The 22,151-nt window shown below is 41.8% G+C and overlaps 3 protein-coding genes across 4 annotated transcripts in view; 2 read left to right on the top strand and 1 right to left on the bottom strand.

The window, feature by feature from the left end:
- LOC130178491 (rap guanine nucleotide exchange factor 4-like) overlaps positions 1–9,784 on the top strand; it is a 24,296-nt gene extending 14,512 nt beyond the window's left edge. Inside the window, exons 10-30 of one of the 2 annotated variants that reach the window (XM_056390800.1) lie at positions 1–61; positions 918–978; positions 1,603–1,679; positions 2,193–2,339; positions 2,729–2,823; positions 3,011–3,096; positions 3,636–3,714; positions 4,565–4,715; positions 4,808–4,896; positions 5,009–5,036; positions 5,122–5,197; positions 5,836–5,982; positions 6,182–6,279; positions 6,592–6,717; positions 7,005–7,183; positions 7,331–7,421; positions 7,550–7,600; positions 7,913–8,000; positions 8,120–8,184; positions 8,319–8,373; positions 8,486–9,784. The exon at positions 1–61 is cut by the window's left edge and continues 24 nt beyond it. In XM_056390800.1, the coding sequence (XP_056246775.1) occupies positions 1–61; positions 918–978; positions 1,603–1,679; positions 2,193–2,339; positions 2,729–2,823; positions 3,011–3,096; positions 3,636–3,714; positions 4,565–4,715; positions 4,808–4,896; positions 5,009–5,036; positions 5,122–5,197; positions 5,836–5,982; positions 6,182–6,279; positions 6,592–6,717; positions 7,005–7,183; positions 7,331–7,421; positions 7,550–7,600; positions 7,913–8,000; positions 8,120–8,184; positions 8,319–8,373; positions 8,486–8,613 (1,978 nt within the window). In that variant the 3' untranslated portion in view covers positions 8,614–9,784. Of the gene's footprint in view, positions 62–917; positions 979–1,602; positions 1,680–2,192; positions 2,340–2,728; positions 2,824–3,010; positions 3,097–3,635; positions 3,715–4,564; positions 4,716–4,807; positions 4,897–5,008; positions 5,037–5,121; positions 5,198–5,835; positions 5,983–6,181; positions 6,280–6,591; positions 6,718–7,004; positions 7,184–7,330; positions 7,422–7,549; positions 7,601–7,912; positions 8,001–8,119; positions 8,185–8,318; positions 8,374–8,485 lie in introns of those variants that run through there. The other variant, XR_008829173.1, reaches the window with a different exon arrangement.
- Positions 9,785–10,418: 634 nt separating this feature from the next.
- On the top strand, positions 10,419–21,470 carry LOC130178489 (mitogen-activated protein kinase kinase kinase 20-like). The gene is made up of 11 exons (XM_056390794.1): positions 10,419–11,165; positions 13,201–13,288; positions 14,491–14,592; positions 15,314–15,379; positions 15,547–15,575; positions 15,715–15,852; positions 16,050–16,136; positions 17,572–17,646; positions 17,771–17,877; positions 19,641–19,821; positions 19,942–21,470. The coding sequence occupies exons 1-11, from the start codon at positions 11,007–11,009 to the stop codon at positions 20,899–20,901; spliced, it is 1,992 nt and encodes a 663-aa protein (XP_056246769.1). The 5' UTR covers positions 10,419–11,006; the 3' UTR covers positions 20,902–21,470.
- Positions 21,471–21,571: 101 nt separating this feature from the next.
- The window catches only part of dnah9l (dynein, axonemal, heavy polypeptide 9 like), a 36,769-nt gene continuing 36,189 nt past the window's right edge, over positions 21,572–22,151 (bottom strand). The window contains exons 90-91 of the mRNA XM_056391157.1: positions 21,963–22,103; positions 21,572–21,863 (exon numbers count right to left, since the gene is read on the bottom strand). Coding sequence (XP_056247132.1) covers positions 21,616–21,863; positions 21,963–22,103 — 389 coding nt within the window. The 3' untranslated portion in view covers positions 21,572–21,615. The remainder of the gene's footprint in view (positions 21,864–21,962; positions 22,104–22,151) is intronic.

Genomic DNA, 22,151 nt, shown 5'->3' with positions numbered 1-22,151 from the left:
CCTAGAGATCATCTACGATGAGCTCCTTCACATCAAGGCCTTAGCTCACCTCTCCAACACTGTGAGTCAGACGGTCTACTTCTCTTTTAAAGGGACAGTACAGACTTTTCACAGTACAGGCTGTTAATTCGCCACAACCACTTGCTACAGACTTTTTGTGTTTAAGACTAGAGGGAGACGTTGTTGTCACTGTCAGCAACCCTCCCACCCGTGTAATGGGACACACTGTTACACACAATCTGCTCTGTGTTGGCAAGCGTTCACCGTGTGGAGGAGGTCTTAAGTCTGTACCGGCTCCAAAAGTGTTTTTGTTTTTGCTTGCATATTCTATACAGAGCATTTCCCTGCCAGAATAAATATTACATATACAACTATTAGATGCAGTCACATTATTATACTACTATAAGTTACATGAAGCACATTTCAAGAGTTGACAGTTTCCCACCCAAAGGGCTTAAATCACAATATTTTTAACCAGTTTTTAGTCCCACTAACAAAGCTGCTTTCAATCAATTTGATAACTTTGTTATTATTACGTACATACAACAAAACATTATTTTGTCATTCCAAGATCGTGCAATCTGCTAAAAATATAAAATTGTCTGTGTGTGTTTATATAAAAATAACAGTAAAGGTTATTTGCAAATTTCAGCAAGGTAAGGTAATCCAGCAAGTGCATGCTGTTTCATACTCTGTGAACATACTGTAGAAACAGACATAGAGATGCAAAGATACTGTATATCTTCAAGGGCAGAAATAATGTAACTTATCCTCATGATGGACTGTGAGGACTCCCGGGTCACTTTGAATAATCCTGAAAAACCCTGATCTGTGCATTTTCCTGTTCCCACACATATTTCTGCAGTGCAGCAAAATCCAATACGACCTTAGTTTTGAAACCGTATTCTGTTTTGCAGGTGAAGAGGGAACTGGCAAGCGTTGTGATCTTCGAGTCACATGCAAAAGCTGGAACCGTGTGTGAGTTTTCACTTTGTTCTTAAAATACATTTTTGTTTGTGTACCTATTGTGCATCTGATCTGCACCCTGGTTTTCAGGGACAACATCTGTACATGAATTGATAGAGAAGTGCCACTGTTCCTGGAATATAAGAACTGTGTTCATAAGACATATAGGGCATGTCTTAGTACTGCAAAAAAATATTGATGCCTTTATTTGTTGCCTTGTGGTAGTGTATGCACATGTTTTCTGATGCATAGGAATAAAGAATGCTATGATGACAATTAGTGAATTACTATTTTACTGAAGAAAACATTTTGTTTCTCAGGCAAATTCTGCAGGTATAATGAGTGAATGAATGTCTTTATTTTATGATTTCCAAGTGTATCTGTAGACATTTATTTTTTATGGACAGGATATCCAGTGATATCCTTAGGAATTATAAATCACACTGAATGTAAAAATATGTGTATCATTTCTGTGTGTGTAGATTAGACTGAGTTATAACTACAAGGACTACGAATTTTGACACGACACACGCCTCACGTCTCTCCCTTCACACCCCCCTCCTATAGAGGGGGTTTACAGATTGAGCATATTTGTCATGAATGTGTGGTAATATGTGTTTGTTCTTTACCTTCCAGTGTTCAACCAAGGAGAGGAGGGCACATCATGGTACATCATCCAGAAGGGCTCCGTCAATGTGGTTATCTATGGCAAGGTGTGTGCATACATGCTTGAATGCCTTCATCCACCTACATACTTATGTTTTCTTTGTTTGACACATGAGCATTGTTGTAGTTTTCTGCTTCATTTGATGATATTTCATGTGTATGCACTGGATTAACATGCGTAGCTCATCATGTCTGTGTGGAGCAGACCAGCAGGCTTGGAAACACCAGCAGTGGAGTTTGGCAAAGTCTGCTCAGCTCACCGTGAATCATCACTATGATTAAATGGCTTAAGGGATTGTATGCATACACAAATTCACACCACACAGCCACTGTAGAGGCAGATGTACTGTACACGCTCATGTGTGCATCCGCACATTTATCACGCGTACATACAGAAATGCTCTATGCACACATACAGGCATGCATGTGATCCATCCTAGTCCTGAATGCTCCTGCTTCTTTCTGATTTTTCTTTAGGGTTTAAGAACTAATAAACTCTGTCTGTGTCTGTGCTTCTATGTACCTTGCTATGTCTTTGCATACGTGTGTGTGTGTCTTAGGGTGTGGTGTGTACACTCCATGAGGGTGATGACTTTGGGAAGTTGGCCCTGGTTACAGATTCACCTCGTGCTGCCTCCATTGTCCTGAGAGAGGACAACTGTCACTTCCTTCGTGTAGACAAGGAAGACTTCAACAGGATACTCAGGGTAGGTGGACAAGAGCTGGACATTTATCCTGAGTCTGATGGGTAATTACATTAGAATCAAATTATTCCCTTTGTTCCAAACTGTTCGAAATACTGTTATTAGCAATATATATTCACAAAGTCACTGCAGAGTCTACATTCTTTAACCAGTAAATCAAAGGTTAGATGCATTGCATTGAACACCACCTTAAGGAAAAGGAAAAATATATAGAGATCCATTCATTCATGCTGTCTGAGGCATTATACTGCACTGTGTGCCTGGTAATGCCGTCTCACAGTGATGTTTGTCTCCCTCCTCTGGCATATGAGCTGTATTGCATTTTAAATGTCACACTGTATCTTCTTATTCCACACACAGTGATAACTGTATTGTGGATTTTGTACATGCAGGATGTGGAAGCCAACACAGTGCGTTTGAAAGAACATGAACAAGCTGTGCTGGTGTTAGAAAAGAGTCCTCGCACCTCCACCCTGGGAAGCATCAAGTATGTGTGTGTGTTTGGGTGCACATATCTACACACAGTACCAACAAATGTTCATACAAACATAGCTAGGAGTAGACAAAAAAAGCAAGAAAAACAAAATATTGCTAATTTCTCTCACTGTCTTGTGTAAAAGTGGCTATGTGTTTTTCTATTAATGCAACACTTTGCATCCTCTCAACTTCTGAAGGTACACTGTGATATCAGGAACACCAGAGAAGATTCTTGAGCACTTCCTGGAGACCATGAGGATGGACATACATCACAGTGAACCAGGTAGCCGGAGAAAACTATGAAACGAAGGCCAGCAGACCTAAACTGGAAAGATGATGGCTGAGATTATTGTGTGTCATATGCTGAATTTGAAAAGTGTATTGAGAGCTACTCATATTGCATAAACGTGTAAACAAAAATGAATTCATTAGTATTTTTCCTCTAAAACAGCACATCTCTGTTGAGCCTACATTATTCATTGATATTTATTCAGTGATACTATGTTGTATGGTATGTACCATGGATTTATGTAATAAAATGTCCCTTTTACCTCAAGTTTTAAATTCACAACCGGAAAGGTTGGGCACACTGAGTTTAGATAGGTTTCCTCTCAACTCATCCCTTAGTTAAAACCCAAAACACAGATCATTGTGTCAGATTACCATACCAGGGACCAGACAGCTAAGCAAGATGAATGGGTTAATGATGAATGGTATTTTCACAACCTTTTGAGCCTCTTGGTTCTATTGCACTTCATTTCCTCCCTTTCCCTTCTGACCATCTTCCCTCTTGCCCTCTCTATTTTTCTTCTCATCTGTTAGACCCAGCAGTGGATGATTTTGTCCTCATGCACTGTGTCTTCATGCCCAACAGCCAGATGTGCCCTCTACTCATGGCACAATATCCTTTCTGCCTTTACTCTGTCTTGCTCTTTCTGCCTTGGTATGGACTCAGTATTTCCTTTTATTTTTAATTCATACTTTCTGTGATACTCATTTAACCAGATGCACCTACAAATTTCTAACAGTAGCCAGCATGTTATGTTGACAACGTGTCCAATGTTTGCTGCATACTATATCAGTGCTACTGACAGCATCTTGGATTGTGCAACTTACAGTTCTGCTTAGGGAAGCGCTGAAGCAGCAGTTGACCATCCAGCACTAATGAACTGCTGACTGACTGCTCACCTCTTCACACCATAGTATGAAGTTGTAATCCCAGCTGAGAAGGTCTTTTCTTGTTGTCTTAGTCATTGTAGTGCAAGTGCTCAGCGACTTGTTTTACCACTGCTGCACTGATGATAATACATAATAAACAGTACCCTTGTGTGGTACCTGGATGTGGTGAAGAGGCTTAATTATGGCCTTGAGTCGATTCTCCACAAGTATCAGTTCTATTTTCATTAAAGCGTTTAGTTCTCGTCATGTGTTCCCTGATCAAGTTGTATGACAGTTGAATGAGCTTGGGGAGCTACGCTGCAAATAGAAAATGTGCTTGAATCGTGCTATGATAGGTTTAAACACAACTATATCTCTATCTAATTTTGTTTGAGAACCTAACCTTTATCTTAAACTGCAAAAAAATATGGATTTGGTCGCCTTGCTGATTTGTTGAGATGCATGCTGTGGCCGAAAGGTTTTGAGCACCGGATGAGCAGCTGACAAACTGGATCTCTCTGTGTTTACAATCTCAGAAACATGAGATCTATTTATTTATTGATCTTTGTATTTATCTTTAACCTTGTGTGCACCTACCATGCGGCATCTCCGCCTGGCTCTGAACAGGAGAGGTTGGAGTATGCGCTCAACAGTAAGAGGAGGGCCCTCATTCTGGCCCTGCGCTGGGCCAACGCACACACATACCTGCTACAAGAGGAGCCTGCTGCAGTCTCGTTCCTGGAGGTAAACATGAGCAAGCTTTCAAATGCAGTAAATTACTCACACCGATCCTGTGCATGGTCTGAGGGCAGTTCTTCCTCTCTGTCTCTCTGCAGGAGTTGTATGGAAGTTTATCAAATGATTCTCGGATGCTGAGAGCTCTGAAGGACTTGGTTCCTGACCTGGAGAAAATCATCAAATTACAGTATGTTTCTCAGCCCCTACACATTAAACTTTCTCTTGATGTTTAATGCCCAAACCCAGCCCAATTTATTTATTGAATAATTTTTTGTTGCTACACTTTTTTCACTTTGTAGTTCAGAAGAAGCCAAGTCAACAAAAAAGGTACGCCCAGACTACAGTTTTTTTTAAATGTTGGCTGCATCATTATGATGTGGACACTGACACATTGCCCCATTTCATTTAACAGAAAAGCCTAATACGACAGTTCAGCAACGGAGAGGAAAGGCTGCAAAAAAAACAACCCATTAGGAATCAGGATGACAGTAAGTGTGTGTGTTTTTTGTGTGTGTCTGTTAGTGGCAGAACTTCCCAACATTAATGTTTGCCAGATTGCCATTAAGTTTTAATGAGGGTATTCATGGTCCTGGGGAGATGAATTCTAACATTACAGTTATCCCCTGACCTCTTCTGTAAAGCCACCATCACACCAGAACCAAAATTCATAGTTTTACACCATGTCATGACATTTTCTGAGTAAAAGTATGTAAAATCTGAAATCCTGAGTACAATGAATTTTCCTGCCATTCATGTGTGTGCAGCAGCTGACTAGTGTCTGGTATGACTCATAGGTTATGGTGCACAAAGCTGGGAGCAGGAGTAACTATTTTGGTATAGACACTGGGTGAGCAGCTTTTATTGCAAGGAATAGGCTCCCATATTTGGATTCATACATCCATGACAATGAAAAGCAAGATCTTCAGTACGATGCTTGTTGTATCCAACTGTTTTTTGGGTGTAATAACCATCACAACCTTTAAGGCTGCTAGTCGGGCTGTAGACTTTACATCGTGTTTTGCTTGTTGTGGACAAATGCATCTTCATCTTGGACATTTTATCCATCACAGATCAGATGTGGCCACATACATATTGTATTTGAGTATTATTTTTGCATTGTGTCTAGTCCTACTGAAGGTGTACTGCAGTGATCACACATACACAACTATCCGGATCGCTGTGTCAGCGACAGGAAGAGAAGTGATCGGCGCTGTGGCTGATAAACTTGGCACAACGGACGAGCTCCTGTTGGTCCACCTCAGCGCCGCTGGTGGTAAGAAGACAGTTTCGATTTAGATGGGAAAGACATGTTCAACTGTGACATCACCAACAGACTGATGATCTGTAATTTCAGTGGCTTCAGTAGATGAATAGAACCTCAAACAACTGGTGCATATTTTCCTAGTGTCTTTAAGTTAGTGTTGGGAGGTATCTGGGTGGTACAGCTCAACTATTCTCTCTATGTGTTTCAGAAAAACAAATGTTGAAGCCTAATGACGTCTCAGTGTTTTCTACTTTGGGCATCAACGGGCGATTATTTGCCTGTCCTCGAGACCAGCTCAACAGTCTGGTAAATGTTTCCCCTGTTTACTTGGAATATGTTTTTATTCATCTGTTTCACAATACTAAGGGTGATATTTGAGCAACAGTTAAGAATATATAGGAATATATACATTGACAAATTTTTTACTTTAACTTAAAGTATATTGGACATTGAACCTACAAACCAAAACAAGAAACCAAGAGTGCTGAATGTAATACTTGTCTTAGGTTTTAATACATCTTTGGCCAAAACTACATGTGTAAAATGTGTGTGAACCTGTGAATACTCACTATTTATATTCTTTTGTGTGCTTGCACATTTGTGGGTTGTGTGTCTCAGACTCCTCTTCCAGAGCAGGAGGGCCCCTCTGCAGGCTCCATGTCAACGTTTGAGCTGATGAGCTCTAAGGATCTGGCTTACCAAATGACCATGTTTGACTGGGAGCTCTTCAGCTGTGTACATGAGGTATCGCACAGACACACTAAAAACAACCTCAGGCCATTACAGTGTTGTGTAGGGCCTAATTTTACACACAAAAAACAATCTCATAGTCAGATAACTGTGTCGGTCCATACATATGTAACCTTTTACTGCAAGTTGGCTTTTTACAGGCCTTCTCCTGTGCTGGTGCAGCATTATTGTTCTTAACAAAAACCCTGCAGGACAAGTGCTTAATAGATGCATGGTGGCAGGACCTGTCCATTGGATTAACTCTAAACCTGCTGCTCCTGTTTCCTCCCTCTTCTCCCCAGCACGAGCTGCTCTACCACACATTCGGCCGGCAGAGCTTCAGAAGAACCACGGCTAATTTGGATTTATTCCTACGGAGATTCAACCAGGTTCAACTGTGGGTTGTCACTGAAGTCTGCCTCTGCGGACAGCTCAGCAAGAGAGTCCAGCTCCTCAAGAAGTTCATCAAGATAGCTGCACAGTGAGTAGGACCTGCTGGTCCTTCACACACTTCATACTGTATACACATTGTTTTGTACACATGCACTGAGATGAAGAATTTCTTATATACTTTAGTTGCATTCACTTTATTTCTTGCTTCTGTGTGTGTGTGTGTACTTGTCTGTAGCTGTCGAGAGTTTAAGAACCTGAATTCATTCTTTGCCATCATCATGGGGATGAGCAACCCTGCTGTCAGCAGACTGAGCCAGACGTGGGAGGTAAACATCTTCTTCGAAAAACCAATTAATCTGAGTCTAGATCTTCAGCGAACCTTGTTTGTATTCTGCTGTTGCTAAAGTACTACATTCATGTCTCCTGTCACTGAGATCTTATCTGTTTTTGGCAGAAACTCCCCACAAAGTTTAAGAAGTTCTATGCCGAGTTTGAGAGCATGATGGTAAGCTGCATTTCGAAATCTTTTAAAACACATTTAAAGTGGCTTTTGATTATATATTTAATGGGTCAGCTGTCGTCTCAGAGAAAAAGAGATACTTTGAGTACCAGAAATGAAGTTCCATTCATCACAATTATACTGGGTTGGCAGCAGAAATATCATTGACATACCTAAAAACCTGAGTGAATAAAAGCAGAATAATAGCTAACTAAATGTATATATATCACTAGTGTTAATCAAGAAAAGTAAATAGTGTTTTTAATAAACACATTTAAATGTATTAGATATTAACTCTATTAATTCTTCTGATGACAGGACCCATCCAGAAACCACCGGTCCTACCGACTCACTGTTACCAAACTGGAACCACCAATCATCCCCTTCATGCCCCTCCTTCTCAAAGGTATGACTCACTGTGGAGAATGTCTACATGTCTTTATGGGAGCACACCAGTTGCTATATCATATAGGAATTCATTATGAGACACGGCTACCATTAAATTTAATAAATGTTTTTTTTCAGATATGACATTCACACATGAGGGCAACAAGACATTTATTGACAATATGGTCAATTTTGAGAAAATGGTGAGTTTCTGATAACAATGAAAAGGCAAATTATTTATTTATTTATTTAGCTTAAGTTATATGCCAATTTTTAACAGTGTTATCATCTTCCTCACTCATGCGTGACTAATATGTTAATCTCTTTATTTCATTAGCGTATTATAGCTAACACGATTCGGCAAGTGAGGCATTGTAGAAGCCAGCCTTTCAGTAAGTGGCATGTTATTGATCAGTGCACCTACATTACATTTGTCTGCTGTCTTTGCAAATATTCTTTCTAATGATGCGTTCTCTTATCCTGTCCTTTCTCTTACTGCGTTAGATCCCGACATATGCCAACCAAACAAAAACCAAGCAGAGGTACGGGGTTACGTTAGGAAGCTCTGTGTGATTGACAACCAGAGGGCACTGACGCAGCTCTCCTACAGGCTGGAGCCTCGGCGGACATGAGTTCCAAATCTTCCACCACCATCGCCTTGTCTGTGACGTTAGCATAAAACAAACAAACAACAAACAAAACACACAAATTACCTGGATAAAATAACTCAACACACGTGGACATTCAGTAGCAAATCACAACAGTCAACGACTTTAGCACTATAATGGACTCTTATGGATCAAGGACTTATACTGTGCCATTAAAAGCCTCTTCTTCCTGGACAGACAAACTGTTCAGCTGCTCCTGTCGCTGTGTCTCAGCCCCCAGACTGATGGTTTATACCATACTAGCTATTACTGTTTGGGACCTGTTAGATAGAACTGTAATGTATAGAACTTGAATCAATATCCTGCATGACTGAACTTCATAGGCTCTGTGTTCTATACAGTGGATTTCTATCGAAGTGTCCTGTAACGTTGTGCTATCCCAAAATAAGCCCTAGTTTACAATATATTACTGTATCTGCCTGTAAAGCAAATCTTACTCTCCTGACGGTCCTACTCATAGACGGAAAACACACAAACTGTAGTGAAATCTAGATTCCTCATTTTCCCTGTTCAATATACGGATGAATATGAAATCTGAGAGTACTTATTTATTTCATAATCTACAAGTATGTCAAAGTCTTTGAGAATCTTTAGGATTTGATGTCCTTTAGGTGAATATCAGTGTCCCTTAACTAGTCAGACATTTTCAAAACTACTTAACAGAGCATTAGTTGAATTAAAGCCCTAATGGTATTACAGTGTTCAAATTTGTCACTATACTATTGCGTTTTATTTTTGCATTGGAGGAAAACTCCTGAAGAATATAAATAATTCTAGATGATGAAGTTGCTTGGTCGGATCTGTTCTGAGGTCAGCTGTATAACCAAATTGTACTCCCTTGATTTGGAAGCACTGACTGTGGGTATGGAGTCTAAAAGCAACTTCTACTTCGAGAGGAAGTCTTGTCATCTCCCAGTTGTGTTCAGTCCCTGTAGTTTTATTTTTGTATATGTGGGTGTAGACTTTTTGAGTGTGTTCTTGACAAATGTCATTCATTTTCCTTTTGATCTCAGGAGCTTTTGATGTGATGGTGTGTGTCGAGAACTGCCGTGAGGCTGGCTTCCCCCAGAGCAGCCTGTAACTGTACTGTATGTGTAGTCTGCCTTGTAAATAAAAAATAGCTAATTTAACAGTGCTAATGCTCTGATCACGTTCTTCAGAGTTGCTGTAAGTGTCTTTTATCTCTGTCAAAAGTAATTTTGCTCCTTTTTAGCTTTTGATTTTTGCAAGTCATCCAATTAATTTTGTATATTCACGTCTCTCCTCATCGGACAGGGCCTCCGGTTGACAAAGACAGGCTAGCTACATAATGACCTCTTCACAGTGCCATCCATCCAGTGGTCAGACTCTCAAGAGAATCAAAATCATCAGTTTATTACATCCATTACTTTTGTCCTCTGAGGTGTAATAATTCATTACAGCTTCTCGGAGCTACCAGTAAGTCCCCAGCCTTTTAGTGGTGCTTTATTTATTCAGTGAATCACTATGAAGCTCTGCTTTTGCACTTGATTACTGTCAACAACTGAGAATTGTAACTAACTTCCCCGAGCTGATCTCACCTGTCCCCACACAGTGATGTCAGTGCGGCTATCTTGCTTGATGATGTCACTGGGTCATTCCTGTCGGGTTGAGTAACACGCTGTCCCTGCCTGGCTTCTCGGGTGAGTGTGTGTGTTTTTAGCTGCTGAGTGTGTGAGAGATGGACTTGGGTATCTGTGACCGTCAACCTTGTTGCTAACTGATTTACTGTGTCTGACACGCTATAGGCTGGAGTTGTATATCTCTGTCTATCTGTGTGTGTGTGTGTGTGAGTGTGTGTGGTGTATGGAGATCTTTATATAGCCACAGTTATCCAGGAAGGAGGAATGCCCTGGATGCCAGTGACCATATTTGAACAGTGTGTCTGCTACAGGCTGACTGCACACACTGACTGCAAACTGTAATTTACACACACTCAAACATTCACCTCCCCTTCATCTTCACACTCTGCTGTGTCTGATCTGTATTGCAGTTACACTGGATCACCACTATCAGGCAATGTAATACCTTGTCTAGGAGTGACAGCGGGGCTTCGACTTTTCCTGACTCACAGGGAGCAAACTTCTCTCTCTCTCTCTCTCTTTCCAGCACTTTCTAGTTTCTTCTCTCTGACAATCTCTTCTGCCGACTGACAACATCCACTCCAACCCTGTGGAGGAAACTACCCCGCCTCTCCTTATTTTCTTATCCTTCACTTGGTCCTCGCTGATCCGTGAATTGTATATACTTTTGGGGAAGCAGTTGGTGCTTAAGCGTGCACGCTTTTTGAGCTCCGTGTGTGTGTGTGTGTGTGTGTTGTTAGCGCGAGTCAGTATGCCATGTCGTCCCCTGGCTCGTCGTTTGTGCAGATAAAGCATGAGGACCTGCTTTTCTATGAGAACTGTGGAGGAGGCAGTTTCGGGAGCGTCTACAGAGCCCTCTGGATATCCCAGGACAAGGAAGTGGCTGTGAAGAAGCTTCTGAAGATTGACAAAGAGGTAAGAGGGAAGACACACACATACACACACACATACACACACACACACACACACACACACACACACACACACACACACACACGCACACTGAGCAATCATAACACTTGTGCGGCAGAGTCACACACAAAATTAAACATCCAAATCTGCTGTCAGTTATAGCCTCTCCTCTGTGGCATATCACTGCTCCAAACTTCAACATGAATCAGTGTCCACTCATTTCCCAGATTCTCTAGATTGAACTCAAAGCCCCCTCCCCTCCCTCCCACTCTCCCTCCCTCCTCCTCCTCCCATGTTGTCTGCCGTTGAACATGTGTTTACCTTAAACATACTTCAGTGTGTCCCCCTCCTCCCCACACTCTTTTGTGCATGGAGTAGTTTTATTTATGCCAGCACTCCCCTGTTCCTCCCATTGTATGTCAGGGCGAGGTGTGTGGTCATTAAGGGGCTGTAATGCTCCGCGGTCCAGCCCGGGTGGATCTCCATGAGTGTGACCCCGATGGTAATCCAAACATAACTTCCCTCCATGTTATTAATACTGCTGTGGTGGAGGTTCACAACGCAGCGTCAGGAGATTAGGGCGACCTGTGGGTGAATCGGGCACGGTGTTACTGTTGTGGCAACAGGTTTTAAACAATGCAACGAAAAGTGTTCAGAAATTACAAAGACAATCAAAGGTTATGAATTTAATACACTGTCACACATGATCTGGCTACATGAAACTAGCGTTTGATTTCTTCTTTGACTTACTTCTCTCACACTCACTTTCTCACACCCACACACAAACACATGCAGGGTGGGCAGACACTGTGAAACTGTGTGTGCAGTTGGAGTGTAAATACAAATTGATGGATCATGGGCTGAGCTGCAGCTTAGTGGATTCTTCATGAATGTTTTCCTGCAACACTTCTTGTGAAATGGAGCTGCTTTTGAACATTAAAATCATATTTCAACCGATCTTTGATGTCTGCACAAACACTATACTAACTCACACTGTGGCGGCAGAAGGATTGAAATCATTCATACTTCAGTAAAAATAGAAACACCACTCTATAATAATTACACTACTGCAAGTAGAAATCCTGCATTCAAATTGACTTCAGTAAAGGTAAAGAAGTATTTGTGATAAAATGTACCTAAAGTATAATAAGTAAAAGTACTCATTATGCAGAATGACCTGTGTTATATTATTGGATTTTTACTATTAATGATCTATTACAGTAAAATGTTTGTGGAGGTGGAGTTAATTTCACATACTGTAGTTTAATCTGTGCAAAAGTGGATTTGTTTCTTTTAATGTAAAGTCTTAATCTGAAAAGTAACTAGTACATAGCCAGATATAAAATAAATAGTGGATTAAGAAGTTTGATATAGCTCTGCAATGTAGTGGAGCAGAAGTATAAAGTGGCTTAAAATGGAAAATACAAATACCTTAAAATAGTACTTCAGTATTTGAGTAACTGTACCTAAATATTACTTTCCATCACTGTATTCACAAATGTAACATTACCTGTACAATTGCACGCACACACACAGTGTTTGTACACACTGATAACCTCACATGTGGAAAAAATAATGGGAATGAAATAGAAAGCTAAATGGCTCTTTGGAAGAAAAACGAGTTATTCTGATAATATTGTGGTGTTCGATTGCAGTTTTTTTGTGATTTCATAAAATTTATGGTTAGTTATTGTGTTGCTTGGCAACAGTTGCATATTCCACATATGCAGAGGTTATGACCTATATGTCAGTTGAGATTAATAGCATGTTTGTCACACCAGTGTGAAAGGTCTTTGTTTGGACACTCAACCTGTGGTATGACAGAGGTTCAGACATCCCGGAGACACTGAGAGGCTTTAGTTTAAACTTAAGTCAAAAGCTCTAACTTTTAGGTTTTACATCCTATCAGGGATGATTATTTTCTTCTTCTTCTTTTCATGTTTCCTCGCCAGTGCCAGATATTGCAAAACTGAAGTAGGCTGCTAATGAAGCTGTTCATATCCCTCTTGTTTTTCTTTTTCCTCGTCTCCTCGTCCAGGCTGAGATTCTCAGTGTCCTGAGCCATAAGAACATCATTCAGTTTTATGGAGCCGTGCTGGAATCTCCCAACTATGGCATTGTCACAGGTCAGACCCCGTGTGTGTGTGTGTGCGTGTGTGTGTGAGATCCAATTGTTTAATACCTACATTCATTCAGATAAAGGTCACCTTTTGAAGAAGTGCTCTACCATTGAAGATATGTATTATTATCCTTGGGGTTAAGGTCTGATGGAAACAAGTAACATTAGGTCGGGTCAGTGTTTGAGGTGAGGCGAGGCATAAAAGGGTTAAGGCCAGAGCAGGTTATTCTCTCATATAAATCTACACAAGTGTGTGTGTATATCAACTTTATTAGTTTGTATTTGATCCTGGACGTGCCACTTACGGACACGTTAGCACATGCTCTGATGGCCCACCAGTGTTTATGTGTGTGTTTTGAAGTATCGGTGTGTACTCTGCGCACTGGTTCTTGCTGTGTTTCCTGGCAGGACATTTGTAACTGAGACCAGCATGTTTGGATGTGGTTGTAATCCCGATGGGGTCATATGGTTAAGATAAAGCACCGACACCACCACTGCAAACTTGTCCAGCAATAATTCTCGCTGCAGCTGAGCGTTACCAAGTATAACAATTACTAAAAATAAGAAAGTACAGTAAGGCATACATGAGAGAATTGGTTCGGGAGAGAGATTTTAGTCCTAGTGTATTTGCAAATGGTAATATTTAGTAATTTAAAAGACAGATTTTTCCATTTTCTACCCACCAGGCTGCACAGACCTTTCACTGGACACTATCCTCTGTCTTCCACGTGTCGCTTTGAATTGTCGACATTACAGGAAAATGGGAAAGGTTGAAAGTTCAGAGATAATCTGGATTAGACAGTCAGGGTGTGAAGGTTGTGAACTTTTCCACTGATTCGAACTGGCTCCTCTGTGTTTAGGTATGTGTAGTGTGCAGCACTTAACTGTGTCTGATGTTTCTCACACATTGTAATATTTTTAGGTAGACTACAACTGCATTAATAACTGCATAATAAAAGCTTATATTTATTCCTACAGCAGCTAGTGTTAAAAGGTTTTAAAGATCAAACTCAAACAGATATGATTAATTGTTGTCTACTTTTCTGCTCATGGCCACATTGTATAGAATATGTCGCTGTGTACAGGTCCACATGATTTCTCTTTTATACCTGTTGTCTTATGGTGACCATTGCTCGTGTGTGTGTGTGTGTGTGTGTGTGTGTGTGTGTGTGTGTGTGTGTGTGTGTGTGTGTGTGTCACTTCTTACAGAATATGCTAGTGCAGGGTCTCTGTACGAGTACCTTTCCAGTGAGCAGAGTGAGGAGATGGACATGGAGCAGATCATGACATGGGCCATACAGATAGCTAAAGGTACAACTGAGGAAATACTAATAAACTGTGTGTCAGGGTTTTATCATGAAGTCTTAAGAGTCAAGCTCCTCAGAGGCACGATCACTGACACAATCCTGTGTTCTGTTTTACTTTACTCATCATGCACCAGATGCAAATGCTTTTTATTTGCATTTTAATCCACATCTCCAACTTGTGTATGTTCACCACCAACAAGCTTCTTCCATTTAACAGGCAAAGTAATTGGATAAAACAAAAAACACAAAAAGCACCATTAAAAAAACCATAGTTCTTAGATTTTTAACCACCACAAAGTAAAAAAAAATAAAAGTTGCAAATGACACCTTTGCTGATGACTCCAGTGATAAATGATGGTGGTGAATTGAGGAGAAAGATTTACATTTTCACATGTTTCCTGTGATTCATTTTAAGGTAATTGAACATTAATAATTTGCGCAGAGTATCAGTAAAAGCATCTCACCACCTAACTTCAGATGAGCCCGTTCATATTTAATCTGTTGAGGACAGCCCTTTGTATTTTACCCTTTTTATTCATTTCATTTGTTTTTAAATGTTGTTTTTAAGCCTAAAATTTTGAATCCAAGTTCAGTGTGAACCTAAAGCTGATCCCAAAATGTGCAAATTTGATATTTTACAATGAAATTGCAGCCAAACCTATCACTAAATAAGTATTAAAAGGTTGTCATTTTTTGGCACTTATTAAAGGATGTCTTTCTTTCAGGGATGCATTACCTCCATGCAGAAGCTCCAGTCAAAGTCATTCACAGAGACCTCAAGTCACGGAACGGTAACATTTGACCGCAATCGCCTTCTGATTCATTCCTCAAACTCTCAGCTTCTTTTTCTCTTGCACATCTAAACACAAGTTCCCTTTGCCATTTGACTGCTAGATATAGTATGAAACCATATAACGTCACACAGAATTGACTGGTTCCTCTGTTCTCTCTTGTACAGTGGTGATGACAGCAGACAAAGTGCTGAAGGTTTGTAACACTGATCTTGTGATCTATGCACAAACACATACTGTATTAGTACATTAGTTTCACCCTGTTCAGGCACACAGCTTTTTGTTTTCCCTCATTGTTCTCTCTCTGTTTTTCTCTCACTCTGTTGGGATTTCAGATTTGTGATTTTGGGGCATCTAAGTTCCTCTCCCACACCACCCACATGACGGTGGTGGGCACTTTCCCCTGGATGGCTCCTGAAGTCATTCAGAGCCTGCCTGTGTCTGAGACCTGCGACACCTACTCCTATGGGGTGGTGAGTTGGTATCACTGTACAAATATAAGTATTGTAAGGCCAGAAATCAAACTTGTCTATTCAGACACCATCAGAACTATTCAAGAAAGCTATAGAAAACAAATGAGACCCAAATATACTGTATTTGGAGCAACCAGCAGCACATCAAAGCACTCATGTCTGTCTGAATGAGCCAGCACAGTCTCTTCTGTGGCCAGGTGCTATGGGAGATGCTGACTCGGGAGGTTCCTTTCAAAGGCTTCGAAGGGCTGCAGGTTGCATGGCTGGTGGTGGAAAAACAAGAGGTAACAGACACACACACACACACACACGTGAGCACACCTTTTTGAACACTCTCTAAGCATGTAGACCCACCAGAGTTTGAGAAGGCTGGAGGAACAATGCGATGCTCTCATGGTTTCCACTGTGAGCTGGTGAGGCTGAAGCTGGGTATTTTTAGGCCTGATGTCAGTTCTCTGCTCTTGTAAGGCCTGGATACACAGCAGTGGAGCTCGGCCAGACACCCCCCCCCCTCGGCTAAAGCCTTTACGAGAGAGAGAGAGACAGACAGAGAGAGTGGGGGGGTGGGGGATAGAAGAAAGACTGCAGCGATGGGAGGGTTGATTCAAGAGGTTTATGGGTGGTGGGGGATGATGGTTACAGTTATTGACGTGGCTGAATCCACTTCAACAGCCACACACACACACACACACACACACACACACACACACACACACACACACACACACACACACACACACTGGGGGCCAACAAACAACTCGGAGAACATGATTCCTGCGTAGTTGTTGGCTAATCTCCAAATACTCTCCCTAAATAACTCACTCTCTCTCTCTCTCTTTTGCTTTCCCAGTCTCCCTCTGATTTTCCCCTCCACTGCTATACTTCTTCCTGACCCTCTAACTTGCCCTCTCTCCACTCCACAGTCAGTGATATTTTAGGATTAATCCCCACAGAAAACTGTTTCCATTTGCTGCACAGTACTATGGAGCTGTCTGGGCTCATTCAGAGCTCTGGTGATGCCAGGGGATTTTTAATGTGGGAACATTATCTCAGTGGCATGGTGCTGCAGTTTACAATGTTACAGAAAGATAAACACGGACCCAGACATTTTTATATTTTCCTATTTTATGCCAAACAATTTCACTAGAGTGCACATTTTAAATTCAACACATGGTTGAACTTAACTACAATGTAAATCTATAAACACACAAAATAATCTGTTAAGAGTCCCCCTGTCTCATTATGTGCCTGGGTGATGGGTTTCCACATAAAAACACAATCTTTTCTGACAGAGACCAGTTATGGTTATTTTACATTGGACACTTTTTCTCTGTGCTTTTATCAGTGGTTTGAAGTGGGTGAAGTGGGGTCTGGTAAGGTGACATTGAGTTTTAGCAATAATTGATTCAAAATGAGACAACAGTTATTGATGTTATTTTATTCATTGTCTTTCAGTTTTTGAGTGTGATAATGGCATGCCACTGTGCCGTACAGGCTCACAGAGCAGCAAGCATGGCTTTAGGCTCATAGTCTTGTTTTACCTTTGACTGTTACTAATTAACTCATGAATATTTAATGTTTCAAAGAAACACTTTCAGTTTTCAGGGGCTTTACGTTGCTTTTTAATAGGTTATGAAAAAAAAAAATAAGGTGGCCGGATATGACATCTGTAAAAAGTAACGGCTTCTGCTTCTTGTGTTTGTGTGTCTGCATATCTAGAGGCTGACCATCCCCACCAGCTGTCCAGCAAGTTTTGCTGAGCTGATGAGAAAATGCTGGCAAGCAGACCCAAAGGTAAACTAAGGACGGATATGATGATCTCATTGAAAATTATATTATGCCTCACTTGTATGCTTTTAAAGATAATAAAAATAGGTACAACAGGTTGTTATTTTGGTTTGTTTGCTTGCATCTTCAGGAGCGTCCACAGTTTAAGCAGGTGCTGGTAACCCTGGAGACGATGTCTAACGACAGCAGACTACCGGACCAGTGTAACTCTTTCCTACATAACAAGGACCAGTGGAGGTACACACACACACACACACACACACACACACACACACACACACACACACACACACAGTTACACACACATACAATCACAGCAGTGATTGTATCTGCACTGTGTCTGAGTATGAGGTGTCATCTGTAATTTGTATACAGTAAAGTCTTGGTCTTTTGTTTGAATGACAAATGCAGTCTGTAGTTTACTGTACTCCAAATAAAGCTCAATATGTATGCACACAAATGAATACACACACACACACACACACACACACACACACACACACACACACAAACATCTCTGTGCACTCTTAAGCTCAGGAGAGAAGTTGAATGTGTGACCCTGTACTCTACTTCAGTCTATAATAAGCTCTCTGGAAAGTGTCCATGGAAGAGATTCCTCTACTCCTCCACTCTGCCCTCGCTCCACCATGGGGGGAAAGACAGAGTGGGGGGTGGGGAGGTGGAGTAAGAGGGAGAGGTGGTGGAGAAATCAAGTTTGAACTGAAGAGGAGGAGAAGTTCAGGGAGGAACAGAAATGTATTGGGTGCATGTGAAATCTAAAACACTGAGGATAAAGGGAAACGAGTGGACAAATGACACGAGTGAGAGAGGGGAAGGAAGAAGGGAGAGAGAAAGAGAGAGAGAGAGGGATGGGGGACTGAGCAGAGGAGAGAAGGTGCGAGATTCTGTGCATATTTAACATGAGTACAGCGAGGCAATCAATTCTGAGTGAAGTTTTGGGTACGGGTGGAAAAACTTGGACAAGAGGAGAGGAGGGAGGAGGGAAAGTGAGGGAGGTGAAGGGGCGGGATGAATGAATAGGGAGGTATGGCAGTAACACAGGAAGAGGTATGGCTGTGCGTCAGATCTCTTGTCTATATTTAGTTGCTGTGAGAGCTGATTGTGTTTGTGAATGCAGGTTCACAGACACACTCACTAACTGCCACAGTGACCTCTTGTGGTAGCAGACAGTACTGCAGTGAAATATTTTCACTGATGACACGTTGACAACTTTTTGTGGAAACAATATTGTATTCTGCAGGAGTAGTTATGACATTACTAATTTTATTGCCTTGTAACGTTGCCACGGTGTGTCAGAGCTGGAGCTTTGCTTTTGGCCAAGTAAGTGAAGTCATAATTGGTAACTTTCCAACTCCAATCCACATTACATAGAAAGTCTTTTTAATGTTTTGAATATGCAGTTTGTCCATAGTGAAAGTCACAAAATCAAGTGTCTTCAGAAAAATTGCACAAATTAAATTAAAATGAATTGTGGATGCTGATGAGAAAGTTTTTCCCTTAATACTACATAATTAATATTAATCAAATAAATTGTGATTTGTCGAAACAGTGTTAATGGATGAAAGGCCGTATTTTAATTGATGTCTGTGCAATTGTTGTATAATTTTCTGTCAGTATAGAAAGGACTGGTATATTGATTTCTTAAGTATAGTATCCATCATTAGTATTTAGTATATTGTATTTACTTACTATGTAAGTTTTGTACACAAACACTAAAGCAAACCTTGGGCATATCGGTAATGACTGATTTTAAGATTGTCTTTGAAAAGAGTAGTTCATTTGATATTGATAAATTTTAACAATATTTATGTACCTCTGAAACATTATCAGTTATTGTTTCCTTGGTCTGAGGAACTTTTTGAAACTGAATCTGTCATTTGTTATTTATTTGTGGGTGTGGTAAAATTGCTGTTAAAACTAGGCCACAACAGATCACTGATATTCTGTCCACGGATCTGCTCTATGTGCAAATACTACAGGTGTGAAATTGAGTCGACCCTGGAGCGGCTTCGGAAGCTGGAGAGGGAACTTTACTCCAAAGAGAAGGAGCTGGAGGAGAGGGAGAGGAGGCTCAAACTGTGGGAGGAGAGGCTGATGGAGAGGTCCAACATGACTCCCAGTCCGACCTCCCTTCTCATGGAGCGCTCAAACATCTCACCAGTAAGTAAATGTGGAACTAAGTGAATGTAAATCTGTTCAGACAGCTGAAAGCAAAATCATCTTATACCTTATTATGACCTTGGCCCTCCTCTTCCTCCCTTCTCTCTCTGACTTTAACAGTTCTTCAGTTCTGGTTCTTTCTTCCGCTCGCACTCTCAGGACTCCAACAGTACAGGGGTTAGCAGTGCTGGTGTCAGCTGTCTCCTCCGCACCCTCAGCAACGGAGACACGGAGAGGGGGAGCAGTGCGGTGCTTGAGAGGGGGATGGGGTCACTCGACAGCGGGAGGCTACACGCAATGCTCCGAGGGTTGCAGGGGAGGTTCGGAGAGGAGGACGAGGAGGAGGAAGGAAGCGTGGAGGAAAAAGGCTGGGGCCAGAGGGAGAGAGATGATAGTGGGAGTATGGAGGGAGGAAGAGTGCAGGTGACGCTCCGGAGCTTCCCAGGTGGTGTAGTGGAGAGGGAGGAGAGGACATGGGAAGAAGGGGACAGGGAGAGAGGAGGCATGCAGCGGAGCAGGGTGACGACCATAGTGCGCGGATACTCAGGTGGGTTTGGAGAGGCAGAAGGGGAAAGGGAGAAGGAGGGAGGATGGGAGATAGAAAAGCTCGGGGACAGGCTCAATGAGAGAGGAATGGAGGGAGGGATTGAAGGAGGGCGGCTCCCGACCATGTTCAAGGGCCTCCATGGGAGTTTGGGGGGCTTGGGGGACATGCTGTCCTTAGACATGGATGACATGGGGGAGATGGAGAGACTAGGTGACATGGACATGGACATGAACATGGGTGACCTGGGAGTGAAAGTGGTAGGTCATGGAGCCAGGAGTGAGCTTGGGGTCAGGGGTCGCAGGAGTGACGTGGGGGTCGTTGTCCAGGGAGTCAGAGGTGACGTCAGCGAGGCCATCAGCCAAAAGATTAGAGGTGAGGTAGGGGTCATCGGCCATTCGGGGGTGCAAGTGAGCATGCGGGCTTCGTCCAATCAGAACTCTGTGAAGAGCTGCAGTGTGCGGCATGGAACCAAGATCAACATGGCTACTGCAGCCATGGACATGATGGAGCTCGACTGGTCTGACAGTGACTAGAAAACACAGCAGCACCCACACCCACCCACACACACACTGACACACACACGCACAGAAAACACACAGAGGCCAAACTAGAAAGATTTTGACTTGTTAGCACATACAGTATCTGAGCTACAGTATGTGCATTAGAATCTCCAGTTGAAGAAGAGCTGGTATACACACATTTCTTTTGTTAATTTTTTTTATTGAATGGATGAATACTACACCCATGTGTACTGTGAAGTAGGAAGGAGCAAAAAGACAATTCGAGGTTGTCTTGTTATGCTGACAGAATGATTTCACCTGTGTAATTTAATGTGCTATTAAAACTGCTGCATAACATACTGTAAGAGGTACAAGTGTTACAAAATAACACACTTGAATGCCGCTCTAATGAGGCAGCACTGTCTGATTTTTTTTTTTTTTTCTTCCTGCTTATAGGGTATCTTGTTAGTCTGTAGATTTGACTTGTTCAAAACAAGCTTTGACTTTTATCAGTTCTAACTGTGACCTAGTGCGTGAATTTTTGGCATTTATCTCTGTATATTTTATCATTTTTCAATAAAAAGAAAAGAAACTTTCTGAAACATTCTGTTCCTGTGACTTTGCTCTAAGTAAGTTAAAAAGGGACATAAACCTCTCCTTATTAACACATGGTACAAATCTACATTGTATAATAAGATAAATTCCCCTCAACCTCTAAATCCTGAGCCCTGACCTCTAAACTCTGTCTCACACACTGAGCAGAAGAGCCACTCCAGCCAGAACCCACTTGGCCGGCCGCTCCCTGGTTTTCAGGCTGAAAGTCCACACATATGTGGGTCCTCTGATCTTGGTCTTGTAGAGCGGACACTCGTAGATGTTCCTGGTCTCCTGGCGGTCATTGGGCACAGCTCGGACTGAGATGACAGGCATGGAAGGGGTCAGTTCCTTTAGACGAGCCTCAGTGATGAATCCAGCCTGAGTGTCCCATCTTGCACCTGTGGAAGGACATGGGTTTAGAGGGGGGAAACAAAACGGGAGAGGATTCTCCATGCTGCCCCACAATAGAGAGGAAATGAAAGACAGTGTTTGTCTACCTTCCATGTAAAGTCCATACACGTATGCACCCTCCCTGGCCGGCTGGTTGAACTCTTCCTTGAACTTCTTGGTCACATCTACTGTCAGGTTCACTTTGTCCAGGGGCCACTCGTTCTTACGCGCCAGAGACTGCATCACCGCTGAAAAATATATACATTTCCATTTACACACAAGTATTACTTGTATTA

This window comes from Seriola aureovittata, chromosome 12 (assembly GCF_021018895.1).
Source record: "Seriola aureovittata isolate HTS-2021-v1 ecotype China chromosome 12, ASM2101889v1, whole genome shotgun sequence".
In the NCBI taxonomy this organism is placed as follows: Eukaryota; Metazoa; Chordata; class Actinopteri; order Carangiformes; family Carangidae; genus Seriola; species Seriola aureovittata.
The sequence above is the reverse complement of the archived record's forward strand: the minus strand, read 5'-3'. Positions and strand labels throughout refer to the sequence as shown.

Coding starts and splice junctions, on each gene's coding strand:
- LOC130178489 (XM_056390794.1), top strand. CDS start 11,007: ATGTCGTCCCCTGGCTCGTCGTTTGTGCAGATAAAGCATGAGGACCTG. Junction 11,166..13,200: donor TTCTGAAGATTGACAAAGAG/GTAAGAGGGAAG, acceptor CTCCTCGTCCAG/GCTGAGATTCTCAGTGTCCT. Junction 14,593..15,313: donor GGCCATACAGATAGCTAAAG/GTACAACTGAGG, acceptor TCTTTCTTTCAG/GGATGCATTACCTCCATGCA.